General features: G+C 33.2%; 1 protein-coding gene across 1 annotated transcript; it reads right to left on the bottom strand.

Annotated features, from left to right (window-relative positions):
* On the bottom strand, positions 1–15239 carry LOC127727666 (prostaglandin G/H synthase 2-like). Its single transcript, XM_052234783.1, has 9 exons — positions 15221–15239; positions 12490–12606; positions 10538–10681; positions 9283–9605; positions 8686–8769; positions 7567–7819; positions 2171–2457; positions 1283–1427; positions 1–467 (listed from the first exon to the last, which is right to left on the bottom strand). Exons 1-9 carry the CDS (start codon positions 15237–15239, stop codon positions 91–93), a joined length of 1749 nt encoding a protein of 582 aa, XP_052090743.1. The 3' UTR covers positions 1–90.
* Positions 15240–15667: the final 428 nt, after the last annotated feature.

The following is a 15667-nucleotide window of genomic DNA, read 5'->3' as shown; positions in this document are numbered from 1 at the left end:
TCAGTATTATACATTTTTTATTGCCTTAGTCTTGTTGAAATTGTTATTTTCTAATGATTACACGAAATTTTTTGCGTAAAATAGAAGGACTCATAGTTCTTCATATTCTGAACAATTTCTATAACATTCATCTACAGTTTCTTCTTGTCTTTCTACAAATCCTGGAATTCTAAATGACACCTCCGGACAATCACCATTTATGTTTTGACAAAAGAGTTTCTTTAAAGTTGCAGAATTAACTAAATCAAACCCAACAGCACCACCGAATGTTGACGGTTTCCAATATTTTGGACTGCTCAATGGGTTAGACATGAGACCCTTCAAAGAAAATGGAGACCCAAGTTCCATCATTGTCTCACTAAACATTGCTTTGGGCCGAAGTTTCTCACTGAGTAGACCAACATAAAACTCTACTCCATTGATATCGCCATACAAGGTTTCTAGTTCTTTGGCTAACTTTTTATTGCCTAAAAAATATATTTTATGACTTTATATCTTTATTTTTTATTATCTTTTCAAGCTTCAAATATTTATATGTGAAATTATATTTTAATTATGTTAAAAGCTTTTTTTCCTCCAAATAGCATATGATGGATTTGTTGTCTGATTGGATGTATAATCTAGACAATACAATAATAGTGCCAGTAAACAACATTATTATTGATTTGTATGACAGTACTGTTCAGGGGCGGATTCAAGGTGGTTACCCCTTATAGCCGAAAATTTTAGTTTTTTTCACCATGTTTTTTTTTTTCATTTTTAACTGCCTTGTAATAATTATTTACAGGTTATAGGTGGGACTCTCACCTCAACCATTTTTGTTGTTGATCAGCCACTGCTGTTGAAATCATATATATTAACTTATTTTAGATATGTTGATTCCCATGAATGCCGTAAACTTATTTTGAAGTAACACGCATCCTGTAACTAAAGATGTTACCATACATTTTTTGGAAATGTATTTTACACAATATATTTTACACAGTTGAATAATTTTGATGTTTAAGTTTATGAAAATTATCATCTATAAATGCCCCAATATGAAAAAAATATTTATTATTAAAAATAACAAAGATAGGTAAAATAACAAATCGTTCGCAGGGATTTGTGTGTCTCAAATTATCTGAAAGAGAATTGGGACTTATTAAGTGCTGTTTTTAGACTGGCTTTAATTAAGTTTACGAATATTATCGAGTTCATATATTTTGATTATGTTCCACCTTCCTTTTAGAAACAAATGAACCACTTTCTTGCCAGAACTACTGCAATACTGCAAACTAACCTGTTAATTGTTCAAATGATTGAAACGGTTGTAAATTAAATCTTTTTCTGTAATTATTATATGATTGTAGACGTAATTCGCGGCCATGTTTAATAACGTCCTTCGCAACTTTTACACCAAAATGTGGATGATTCTTTACTGTGAACTGCAAAATATAATAAAAAGATACTATGTTTCTTGTCATGAATATTTAAGGGTCATGTTGAGTCACGTAAAAGTCGAAAAAAATGACATAACCAAAACAAATAGAAAAAGATGAAAAAACAAATATTAGCCTACAAAACAGTTTAACGAAAACTAAATACTTAGCAAAACGAGCTCTATTATGAACCAAATTGCTCTTCATAAGGATCATCAATTCTTGCTTCACTGGTGTTAAAATAGCTTATATAAAGATAAAGTCTAAGTATTTGCATACTAGATACATACATCGTCCACTGAACATACCAATATAATTATCTCATTTTTTAATGATTTGTTACATACAGTAGTGTTTCGGTCTGAATATGGTTTTATTGGGTCTTTGTGTCATACGCATGATAATCCTTTTACTATTTCTCTTTATGTAAGGATTTTCAAATGATTATGTTATAAAGGTTCAAACATTGGCAATGGTAAATTTTTGACGATTTGATATTGCAAGGTTTCAAATGTTAATAACCATTCTTTTGTAAAAGTTCTAATTTGAAAAGTAGTATGATTTAAGACTCCATAATGACCTAGAGAAAAGATAAAAAAAAAATTAAGACCGTTGTTAAACCTACCATATGGAATACTAAGGGATTGTAGGTTTATCGTTATTCTTTATTGATCTAAAAGACTACTCTCTTTTCAAGAATCAGTATCAAAAACGACATCGTTTACAAGACAATCTTAAAATGTACTTACACTACCAGCAATCTGCTTGGACAGTGAACCCACAAACGAGGCCATTCCATGTTTTATAACTATTCCAGGATTACCAAGGAGTTGTTTTAAAGTGTAATTTGTTCCTCCAAATATGAAATCATCAGGTATCAACGGATGCCAGTGATATAAGTGATTGAATTCAAGAGCAATGCGATTCTGGTATTGAAATGGTACATCAAACAAAAGTTCTGGTTTATACAAAATTTGATAATGATAGTTACTCAAATGCTGTATATATTCCTCTGTGACAATTTTCATCGTCTCTCCTAAAATAAAATGATGATGCATATTGTATTACAACTTCAGGAATTGTATTTGAAACATAGTTCTCATTACCAATTTTAAATTAAAGCCATGAAAAAAGTCTACCCCTGTCGTAACAATGTAGTTATGTTGATGATAGTAAGTAAAATCTTGGCGTAAGCTCGCTGAGGCTTGGTAATAATCGATGTCCAAACCACCATTTTCCACAACGCGGTGTCATCCTCGGTTGCATACTTTTAATTACACGTACTAGTACTAGTATATGAAACATAATGTGTGATATTCTAACAATTTAAGTTTATTTCTGAATTGAAGTAATATTTGACCTGTTTTTTTACCTGTAAAAACTCATGTCGGGCATATAAAAACGCGTGTTTCGTAAAAATAAGACTCATTAGTGGCACTCGATTCAAAGCAGTTGCAAGGCAAAATCAAATACAAAGTTGAAGGACATTAAAAACCGAAAATTCCGAAAAGTTGAGCCAAATACTACTGAGGCAATCTATGCCTGGAAACCTTAGTGTTTCGAATAATTTATCAACAGTAAATTAAAAAAAAAATATGAACATATGATATTTCCTGTCAACACAAAAGTGCTGACTGCTGGGCTGGTGATAAAAATATACCAATGAAATAAACGCTTTGTAAATTTTCTGCGTACGGAGCATCACATGACTTTAAAGAAACTTTGACCCAGACTGTATATAAATGTTAAATGTCAGTAAATAACGGATTTGATGATAAAAATTATGCTCTTGATACCGTTTTTAATGATGAAAAAGCTTCTGTCCAAATCATATAAATTTCCATGAAGGTTCTGCTAAATAACCTCCCTCTATAATGACGAATCGCTATGTTTCACAGGCAGGACAGTAAAATCCACTTATAATTTATCATATGTTTTCATTAAATTTATTGTTTTGTACTGTAAATTCGTCTTTTTGAAATCATTTCCATTTATTTAAAAAAAACAAAACATAAGTTTTAACATAAAAAATACAACTATTCAGTAACCAAGTGTATAAAGATCTTTATTACCTTTATGCTAGTCGTCTTTAATATCTATGTTATTAAATCATGTGCGTTTTCAAATTTGACAGTGCGTTCCTAAATGAACCTTTCGTTAGTTCTGATTTTGAAATATAATGCAAACCACTAAAGATCCAGTAAAGACCTGGCATTACTGTTCCCTGACTAAGGAGATTACATGTATTTGATAAGGTTTCAGAGAGTTAAGGTGACAGTAATTTACCGATTCTCAAATCTCAAATCTATAAAGAGATATATCAAGGTAACAAACAAAAACTTAAGGAATCGCATAAACTCAATAAGGAGCGAGACTGGGTTCGCCGACAGGGTATGCATGCATCAATCGCCATGGTAATCCACACTCAGTCAATATATCATAATAGAAATAAGAAGATGTGGTATGAGTGCCAATGAGACAACTTTCCATCCAAGTCACAATGTGTAAAAAAGTAGTGAACAATTATAGGTCAAAGTACGGGCCTTCAACACGGAGCCTCACACCGAATGATAATCCGGAATAGGACACATTTGGTAAAATTACAGATCAGATGACTATACTGGTATCTTAGAAAGCAAAAACATGTTGCTAGTGAGTTGAGAAAGGCCATTATTGAAATTATGATCCAGGCCAAGCAATACAGAGTCTTTAAATCCTACATATTTTACGAAAAAGACAAAGAGACGGACAATAGTACACAAAACACAAAATAGAAAACTATAGACTGAGCAACACGAACCCCACCAAAAACTGGGGGTGATCTGAGGTGCTCAGAAAGGGTAACATGTGGCACCCGTTGTGTTGCTCATGTTAGTACAAACCCGGTGATAAGTTTCATTCGGTAGGTAACATTTGGGGAAAAGGGGACGGGATTGAAGTTACGACAATTGTCAACAAACAACAGTTCACAAAACATAACATATAAAACCAAAGACTAAGCAACACGAACCCCAACAAAAACTGGGGGTGATCTGAGGTGCTCCGAAAGGGTAAGTAGATCCTGCTACACATGTGGCACCCGTCGTGTTGCTCATGTTAGTACAAACCCGGCGATAAGTCTAATTCGGTAGGTCACATTAGGAGAAAAGGGGACGGGATTGTAGTTACGACAATTGGAACATATCCGTTGTCCTCTTGTGATATTCCATAACGATCAACCAACTCGTGATGGCGTCCGTAAATTTTACGAAGGGATGATTTCAATTTCACCACTTGAAACTCTTGGTTTAATAGCTTCCTTGTGAGCACCAACCCTCTATCAAGGAAATCATGATAGGAAATACAAGCCCTGAAATATCGTATCACCTGTGAGATATAAACTCCGTAAGCAGGTGCTGCTGGAATGTTGCTACATAGAAATGGAAAGTTCACAATTGGGAAGCTGAAATCTTCTCTTTTGTCATAAAGTTTTGTTTTCAACCGACCATCATTGTCAATTTCTAGATGTAAGTCAAGATATGATGCAGACTTAACTGTATACGTTGTATCCTTTATTTCAAGTTCGATGGGATAGATGCGTTCAACATAGTCACCAAATTTTGAATTATTTAGTGAGAGAATATCATCTATAAAGCGGCAAGTGAAGTTAAATGATACTGCTACCTTCTTTTTTTTTCTTCCTAAGAAGTTCCTGTATGAATTCAGCCTCATATAAACTAGACATCATTGAGATGGGAGCCATCTCCAGGGCCGTAACTACCGATGAGGCAGACAAGGCAAAGGCCTCGTCTGAATTTTTGGCAAAAAAAAAAAATAATAAGAGAAAAAAAAAAAATAATAAGAGAAAAAAAAAGAAAATGGTAAAAGGTTGGGCATGCAGGGGTAGAAAACATTCTTACATTTTCATTTCATTCAACAATTAAGTAATACATACTTCGAATAGTAATTAATGTTGACTTTAAGCTTGTGTACTTTTATTTCAACTACGTTAATCGAACTCTCTATCTGATTACTATCGCCAGTAAACCGGCAATTGTTTTAGCAATTATTTATTTCCCGCGAAAAAGGTTCTGAACAATTTCGACCGAGGACAGATTACGTTGTTTGGTCATGTTTCACGTCCATCGTACGGACAATGTCGGCCAAGTAAACGCAGAAGCTGTTTTTTCTTTTTTGCTTTTCTACTATTAAACATGTACCCTACTGTAAATGGATATATGTTTTGATGGAACAAAATTCGAGGCAAGTATCTATCAGCCGGCTCTGGTTGCATAACGCATTTCTTCATACAGTAAATTTGAAACACAAACGATAAATATGATACAAAAATGGATGTTACAAGATATATTTCGAACCCTAATACTACAATTTTTGGCCGGGGGGCTTTGCTCCCCTCAGCCCCCTTTACCTAGGGGGCCTCAGTTGGCGACCCCAGACCCCTGCCTCGTCTGTTTTTGAGACCTAGTTACGGCCCTGATCTCTGTGGGCCCCGCTGTAAATAACGTGTGGTAAAAAATTTGTATTGGTAAGCTGATATGAAGCACTTTTTTAAGTTATATAGAGCGGACACAATTTGTTAGGGACGGACGGACCGATAGACAGACGGACGGACCTTTGACCTAGGAAGTTGTTCATACATTATGACACACCATCTAGTGTTGGTTAATATACATGTCAAGTATAAACTTTGAAATCACAACGGTTCTCAAGATATAGAGCAGACATGATCTGTACCATAGGACATGGGGTTGTCAACTGAAACCAAAGTTTTTGACCTTGACCTTTGACCTAGAAAGTTATACATACATTATGACACACCCTCTATTGTTAGTTAGTATACATGTCAAGTATAAACTCTGAAATCATAACGGTTCTCAAGATATAGAGTGGACACGATCTTTACCATAGGACATGGGGTTGTCAACTGAAACCAAAGTTTTTGACCTTGAACTTTGACCTAGGAAGTTGTACAAACATTATGACACACCCTCTGGTGTTGGTTGATATGCATGTCATGTATAAAGTATGAAATTATAACGGTTCCCTAGATATAGAGCGACACAATTTGTTAAGGACGGACGGACAAAGCAGGACCAACTCTTTCAATTTGTCTTTCAGTTTGGATTGGGGATTACTTGTGTAAAGTGTAGAAAATTCAAATGTTTTAATACTATTACAAGATGAAAGGGTCTTAGAGTGTATGTACTCTAAAAGATCTTTGGAATTTTTTAGTATCCACAGGATTGCATAACGGTCACACTATACTAGATAATATAGATGAAGTATCCAGTGAAAAAAGTAAATCTACGGAAAAGTCTGGATGCAATTTAGGTACTCCTCATTACAGAATCTTGGGTCGTTTAGAGGTCGATTGAAAACCATTTTTCTATAATTATGTATGGATTCAAAATTTCAAAATTTGCGGAGTTAAAGAGTAAATAAGGATACATCTACAGAATTGAAACTTTTGGCTGGATCTTAGATAAACGTAAGTAAAAAAAACTCAAAATAAGAGGAATTTGGGTACCCTCGCGTTAGAGCAAATTATGAACCATAACTGCAATAAAAACAGCCAACACTATTATGAACATTGCAAAATATAACCATGAAGAGACAAATAAGTCAAAAAAAAGACTTCATATAAAACTAAAGGTCGAGCAACCAAACCAAAACTACAGAATAAACTCTATTGCTCCGAAAGAGAAAGCAGTTCATGCTCCACTATTGGCCGCGGTCGCGTTTATCATTGAAGGTATATCATATTGGTTAATTAAGTCATGATGGCGCCCGTAAACATTTCGAAGGGATAACTTCTACTTTATCATTTATAACCTTTGGTTGAACAGCTTACTCGTAAACCGCAATCTTCTATCAAGGAAATGGTGATAGAAAATGGAAGCCCTGAAACTTGACATGTGGTATAGACACGTATTTATTGTTGAAAAAATAAGTATGTTGCCCTCCAGATGTCTTTCCTGGCTTAATTCATTTATGTTTCATTGGTGTATATGACAAACCTCTGTTCACTCATATGGAAAATCTCATATTGGAACAGTGGGGATTTCAATCTTCTTGGCTTGTAAGAAAAGTGTATATAAAATTTACTTTTGGTATACTCTCGCATTTACCATTTTCAGATACTTGCCTAAAACGATAAGTTTTCCTGTCTGATAGAGACGTTCATCGTCCCATTCTGGGTGTTCTTTTTTCATTATATCACAAACACGATTATGTTCTCTCATCCAAATAGTAGAAAACATAAACAGCCCAGGAAAGTTGTTAAAGAAAGCGTGACCAAGGGCAAAACTATTGTTTTCCATAACCGGTACAAAGTCAAAGAAGTTCAGCTTCATATTAACATCCTTATTGTGAAGAGGCCATTCTTCATTGTTTATAGTCTGAAAAGAAATTAAAAAATTACTTATAATGGTTTTTCATGGAGTTTATTGATGTGTTAACTGGGTCTTTCACTCCCAAACTTCTGACGACATTCAGTTTATGAGTGAGTCAGCCAAAAGAATCCCTTGCACCCAAAGACTCTACATTAAGTGTTTCTGACTTTGTTCATTTTTTAGTGAGTAGGCTGGTTTTAGACATAAATAAACTCCTTCAAAATTATATTTGTACTTATAATTCCAATAAAATGTAATAAAAACTAAGTCCAGATCAATTATTATACCAAAAACTTACAGAACTATTTATTTTGTGTAGGAAGTTAGAAACTAGTGTTACATGTATTAACTTATTGGTTGTGATGACGCCTACTAATGAAATACGACTTAACATACAAAAACTACGGATCTCACAATATTTCTTTTAGTTAGCAACACAACGAATCCAAAATAAAAAAAAATCTAAATTAGGCTACCTCAAGGATGAATACAGCTCAGTTATTGTTTGATGCATAAAGGATTGTGAATGTAAAATACAGGATCAGATGATGGAAGTCTGTTTTCGTGTTTGGTTTGGGGGGGGGGGGGAATGAGAAAGCAGAAAGCAACGCAATAACACAAAAGTACTTCTTTAGCAAAATACTACGTTTTTATACAAGAAAATCAAATTTAAGCCTCAAGTTAAAATATCAAAATCACAAAAAATATCCTTCTACATTTTATGAAATAAATCGTACTCGCCGTTCAGCACCCTTTAATCAATTGGGGAACAAAATGAAACAAATAGTTTGAAAATTAGTTCGGTTTTTATACGTCTTATTGAATTTGTTCGCATAATTTTATTTACGCTACAACTTGATATGAGAACTGACCTGAAGTTTAAATTTGCCATCTCTAAACGATCTCAACAAATCTTCATCATGTTTGTCCTTTCCATATATATGCGACACGTCTAGCTGAGAAAAAAGGCGAAAATTATTATAAAGCCATTTTTTTAGAAAATGCATTATTTTTGTAATTTCACTCATTGAAATTTAGCATGAACCTCTTTGGAAAGTTCTACGTTTAATTCAACAGTATAATTTTCCAGCAAATATGCTTTTATCCTTTACATTCGATATAATTGAAACTCAAGAAATATAGTGAATATCAATCCAAAATCATTTAAAAAGCATGATAAGTATGACGCCTCCGGGTGCGGGAGTTTCTCGCTGCATTGAAGACCCATAGGTGCCCTTCGGCTGTTGTCTGCTCTATGGTCGGGTTGTTGTCTCTTTGACACATTCCCCATTTCCATTCTCAATTTTAAAAAAAATACAAAATAGAATTTTAAACAAGAGCGAACTGGATAATAAATTCTTGTCAGATTTTGTTATTTATATATATCCTTAGAATCAAACATTGAACTTACAGCAACTTACATTTTTTCATGTTTACAATGGAGATATCACAAATGTTAAACCACTCACCCCATGTCCTCCCCATTGAAACTGTGGTCCACGCTTCATGTCAGTTTTTATAAACATGTGGGTAAAGTGTTGTGCCATAAAAGGGAACAGAACACTTGTTCCCCTTTGATCTGGCTTAAACTTCTCTCGAAAAAGTAGATTTTTAGCCAAAATATCTAAATCTGGTAAATCTTTTCTTCCAGCGACACCTAATGGCGTTGGACAGTCCGCTGGAACGGGTGGTAATGTCCTTGTGTAAAAGGAATGATTGAAGTTTGCATCAAGAGTTATGTAATTGTGTTCGTTGTCGTATTGTGGGGGACTATCAACCATACCAGCTCTCACTATAAAAGATAATCTCCTTATAGATTGTGACAATAAATTATACGAGTGTTTGTACACAAAATTATAACACTTTATTTATTTAATTGTTAAAACGATAGCAATTGTAGGGATGACGCGCTGTCGATTAAGCTCTTCAAAACCGATAAATGTATTCACATGGCATCATTGAAAATTGAATGTGTAAGACAAAATCAATCATTTAATGTACTTTGTCAACTTAAAATCATTGTCTAGTTGGTTGTTAGGGGGCGTTAACCATATTGAATATAAAGTAAGAAACATAAGAAAATAACTTTGTGCTGCAAAAACTATTGAAACTTTAATTTTTTCAGCCTAACACCATTGACGACAGACTTTACTTTTGGATCTTAAAAATGCATTACTTCAGAAATTAAAAAGAAAAAGTTGTGTATTATCAGTGGCTATTCGTCTTCAACTCCTAAAAACTTTTAGTCTTACATGTGTTTTTTAGTTTTTATCGAACTTTCCAAAATCCACCTCAACAACTAATCAGACAATTTATTTATGTAATATCAAGGCCTAAAAATATTTCAAAACGTTTTTCTTTCGTGTAGGGGTCATAATGATGCAATGTGATTAGAATTAACGGCAATACCTTCTCTTGGTTGAAAAAAATCAATACGATAAGGGGGAGACGATTTTGGCGAAGTAGAATTCTGCCGGATACGGAAAGAGAAATATGCGTTTCAGTTTAAGCACTGTATGTGTGTCTATCATAAATATACATATAAAATAAGATAAAAAAAATATGCTTTATGATTTGTTGAAGCAAGGAAATTAAAAATCATTGTTAATTTCCGTATTATTGTCAATAATTGCAATACCTGTTGTAAATACGTGTTCTGCAACAGTTTTCAATGCAAATATCAAGATAGGGGAATTTTCTAGATATCAGTACAGCAATACTCACTAAGGATAATGTTTTTCATTATAAAATTTTTCAAGAAAGGTATATTGTTCACAATACTCCACAACCATTCATAATTAGTCAGCAAGTTGTGCATTGTTGATGGTCTTGGCTTCAACCATAATTTGATGCGTCTTGACAAAGTAGCTGAAAAATAATTAGATATACCACGGACGTATTATATTAACAATATAACACTTCCATGGATATACACAATACGTTTACTTTTTATTTGCCAAATATCAGAAGAAAGCCTCTCGCACAAACAGTGCACAGACCAGAAGTTGAAGATTATAGTGAAGTCAATGTGAATTTTAATTCTAGTTACATGTATATGGAGTTTTCGAGGATCAACGATATGTCTCTATTTTTTTTTTAAATAATGAATGAGCAATAACAATGAATTCTTTGACACCTTGACCTATGGATATCCTTTCTTCTATTTAAAAAAATACAATTGCTTTAAATGAGAAAAAAAAACTTAAGAAATTCTGTGGGTCCAAAGCACTTAAAAATGGAAAAAGAACGGTTTTAATAGAGGTTCTTTTTTAAAAATGAAACACATATGTATGCCGGTATAGATATGTTTTAGGGGATGAGTCCTAAGATGATGAGACATCCTTCTAATAATTTTCAAGTTTGTGTTAAAAAATGATTAGATGTGTTTCAGAAAAAGAAATTGAATATATCAAAACGACAAAATGCTATGGGAAACCTTTTTTTCAATCGTCATAAGAAATCTTGCAATAACAGATATTCTCTGATTCATATTTAGAAAAACGTAGGTTTGCATATGCAAAAATAATCTAAAAAAAAGACGTAGGAGACAACCTGCGTTGTCAATTATTAAAAACCTCGCTACTTAAAAGAAAAGTAAAAGAAAAAAAATATGTTCTTGGCAGGTATCAAAGCTCGTATATTCATCTATCGGTACTTCGGAAAAGAACCGACAACCTTACATATAAATTTCAAATGATTTTCCTTTGATACTATTTTCGTATCGGTCAACCAAATCATGATGGTGATCGTATGAATTAAGCTGTGTCGATTTCAATCGTTCTTCATAACCGTTGGAGCAGTTTTGTGTAAGAAGCGCATCCTGTATAATAGGTCCAACTATTCCCCTAATTGCCACTGTAATTTCTTTTTTTTTTATGCTCAGCAATATTTTAGTTCATATAATTATTCATGCATTTTCTAAATATTGTCAGTATTGCAACGGGTTTCATTAATTCCTTGTTGTTTTTCACTTGTTCTGTTGATTGATAACTTTTGAATTTGTCAGTTTTTATGGACTTCCCCTTTTTTAATTTGCCTTTTTCAATCAATCTCGTGTAAACGTCAATAATCGCAGTATGTATTTTTCACATCTAAGGTTCCAACTCCTTCCAGAATAGCTTTCAAAGCTTACGTATATGATTTGACTATTAAACAAGGACCTTTCATAATCTAATGTTCCTCATGATTTTCTTTCCTCATTAGATTAATCATATAAAGATATTGTATTATCTCGATATTCAAATATAGAAACATCCGAAAGCGATTTTGAGGTAACACAAAGGAATTGTCAACCATTAACAGCAGGCTTTTTACAGACTATTTAATTTAAGCCCATTTATACTCTAATGTTTTAAATAATTTTGATATATTAGTATACTTTCTTCAATATAGAAACATTACATGTAATGCATTTGTATGGTTATACGAAGGAATTGTCAGAGTATTTACAGGTCAAATTCACTAACATTTTTTTTACGTTTGTTATTTTTTTTTTTCGTCCCTTAAAACTTAAATAGTTTACTTTTAGTTTTCTCTCATTGAAAAATTCAAGACATTCCTGCTAAATAATTTTTTTCTGTGTTTTGTTGTTTGTTTGTTTGTTTTTTTTTTTTAGTTTTGTTTTGTTTGGTTTTTTTTAACTTGAAAGTTATATAGATTCAAGGTTGTATACTTACGAGCTTCACAATGTCGTCCATAAAATTCCGTGCCAGTACAGTCACATACATAATTATCAAATCCCTCCGTTAGACAAACTCCTCCATGCTGACACGGATATGAACAACATAAATCTCCTATCGAAAAAAAATGGCAAAAAGTAGATACTTTGTATTCACATAGGAACAATTTTTGGTATTAATATAGATAATGATATTAAAATGAATGCTATACATATGTAATATTGTTCTGCTTTAAAGGATTCCGAATGAACAATTGAACCGGATGCAATTGAACTTGTAACAAATATCGTCGTATAAAAAAGACGCAGAAAATGGTTTAAAGTACCATATAAGATACTTTTTACACCAACATCATGACAGTGGTTACAAAGCTGCTTGTCAATTTCAACTTTATTTTGAATTAGGATTAAACAATCTGATTATGTAGTAGCCCCTTTTGTTGTTTATACAACATTGTCATTTATTCATGACAATGTCATTCGACGTGTTTGAGCATCACCGCTCTTCAACACTTTGTACATTGGATACCAATGACCGTTTGTCCCGCCTTCTTAAATTACAGCAGATTCCATTGAGTGTGTAGCCAAAGGTAATATCTTTGGTTAGCTTGCTTGTTAGCTGAACCGTGAAGTCATTGTTAGGTTAGGTAAACTACCCTACTTTATGAATAGACTTGTCCGACAGAAAACCAATCGATCTGTCTGTTGGACTATGCTACTTCGAAAGGAGGGTAGTATACCTGACCTAATAATGACTTCACGGTTCAGCTAACAAGCAAGCTAACCAATGATATTACCTTTGGCTACACACTCAATGGAATCTGCTGTAATTGACAACCGTATTTTGAACTTCATATTGGGACATTTTACATGGATTCAAAATAAATTAAATTAAAAATAATTTTCAGTAGAAAATCCAACTAAACTACTTTTCCCATTCCATTTCAAAATAAACAATGCATTTTTCAAGACATTTAGTCAAACATTTTATTTTTAAAAAAATGCATCCTCTTCCAAAAAAGGAAAACAAATCGGTGCATAAGATGATATATTTAGTACCGATGTTTCAAATACTAATCAACTGTAAAAGATATCCTGGAGTCGTAAATTTTAAATATGAAAACAGAGGAGTGATCAGGAGTTGTACGAGTGTAAGATTACATTGTACTTGCTTGAAAATCTTGTGTATAAGGGGAAAGTTCTCTTTTGCAATAAAAGTCAGTAAAAACGTGCCTCTCTTTTGTCAATTGAAATTTATACATTTTCGCTAAGTGCGTGAATATATTTGGTAAAAGAGGTAATGCATTTCACACACTAGTCTTAAATGTTAATTTTTACTTTTATGAACAAAAATGTGATAGATAAAAAATACCGTTTTCGTCGGATATTCTTCGGTGCAAAAAGATGCGGACAATTTCCCCTGTATTTTTTTATTAACTTGCATAGCTAACCGAATATAATTAGTTTGAATCCGAAATAAACCTTCATTATCATGGTGAATTGGTAATAATTGTGTACTTTCGAACTTAATTCTTTGAAAGTGTGTAATTTACAACGCACAAAAATATGTTTGACTCGCATTTTTGTATGTGCCTGTCCCAAAGCAGGAGATTGTAATTTAGTGGTTGTCGTTCGTTGCTGTGTATCATATTTGTTACTCGTTTGTTGTTTTGAGCATAATTAAGGCTTTTGTTTTCTCGATTGGGATGCTTTACATTTTGTTATGTCTGGGCCTTTTATGGCTTCCTTATTGCGGTATGGGTTTTGCTTATTGATGAAGGCCGTGCGATGACCTATAGTTGCTATAACATCTACGTTTTTTATCGGATATTTTTACGTTGAATGCAAACGATATGAACCTACGAAGTCTTATATTATAGGACTAGGGGTGGAGTGAATTTCTTATAAAAAACAATAAAATATACATAATTGAGTTTGAATCAAGTTGAAATGACAGCAAATTTCTACATTGGCTATTTTCTAGTAAAATCCAGACTATACTATATCAATTAACGTATCTGAAGACGAATTTGTGTAAAATATTTTTGTTTGATTTTAATCTTTGAAAATTTAAATAAACTAAATTCTTGGACAGATATTTTCGGGACTTCCGGGTTGGGCCTAAATTTTTGTGTGAATTCGGGATTTACTCTTATTGGGACTCGGGAATCAATGATTAATTTTTTCGGGATTCGGCATAAAAGGCTTTATTTTTTCGGGATTTCGGTATTCAGCCTTTTTTCCCGGAAATTCGGGATGACACCCCTCCTACCCCTCTCTCACTCTCTTCATCAGGCAATGTTGAGGAAAAAGGAAAATCATCCTGCATGAGAATTTGAATTTGTTGAATATTTGCAATTCTTATAAAATCACAAAACCTGAAGATCTTTTGTATTTCTTTATGTGATGACTACAAAAAGGGGGTGTATACGGACTACAAAAAGGGGGTGTATACGACTTCACAAACTTAATCTATAATTCAGTCATGTTCGTTACTCAACACTTTTGATACTGAAACAACTAGAGATATCAATATATTTATTTTCTTCAAATATCGAATACTGGTTCCCAACTAAATGTCTAAATATATCTGGAATATTTTCCCTCATAATGACAGCTATATGAAGTCAGTTAATATAGTAGCCTGGGATCCTGGCCCACTGCTCGACAGAAGACGAAGTATTAGATTAGGTCAGAACGCCAGGCTAAGTTCATAGGACCTCGTTTACTATAGGCGTGGCAATCCATCACTTTCAAGTCAGGAATATGACAGTTGTTGTCCATTCGTTTGATGTGTTTGTGCTTTTGATTTTGCCATTTGATTAGGGACTTTCCGTTTTGAATTTTCCTAGGGGTTCAGTATTTTTGTGATTTAACTTTTTATCCAATAAACTGTCCTTTAGGATAAAGATTGGCGTGCGATTGTAGTCGAAACAATGTAATTTATATAATAACATTGTAATAGTTTTAGGATACAGTTACATCAACATCAAAAGGTAATGTACTTTATTGTGGAAACTGTGGACTATAGGTTCAAAATAAAATTAATTTCGACACGTTGCTTTGTAACCACTGTCATGAAGTTGGGTGTAAGATTTGTGGAATAAAAAAATAATCATATGTATATATACCTGCGTCCGTAAGCGCTAGCAAGCAAAGGAGCAGAAATCCATATT

The sequence above is a fragment of the Mytilus californianus genome, unplaced genomic scaffold (assembly GCF_021869535.1).
Source record: "Mytilus californianus isolate M0D057914Y unplaced genomic scaffold, xbMytCali1.0.p SCAF_2, whole genome shotgun sequence".
Lineage (NCBI taxonomy): Eukaryota > Metazoa > Mollusca > Bivalvia > Mytilida > Mytilidae > Mytilus > Mytilus californianus.
This window is presented reverse-complemented; position numbering and strand designations above follow the sequence as displayed.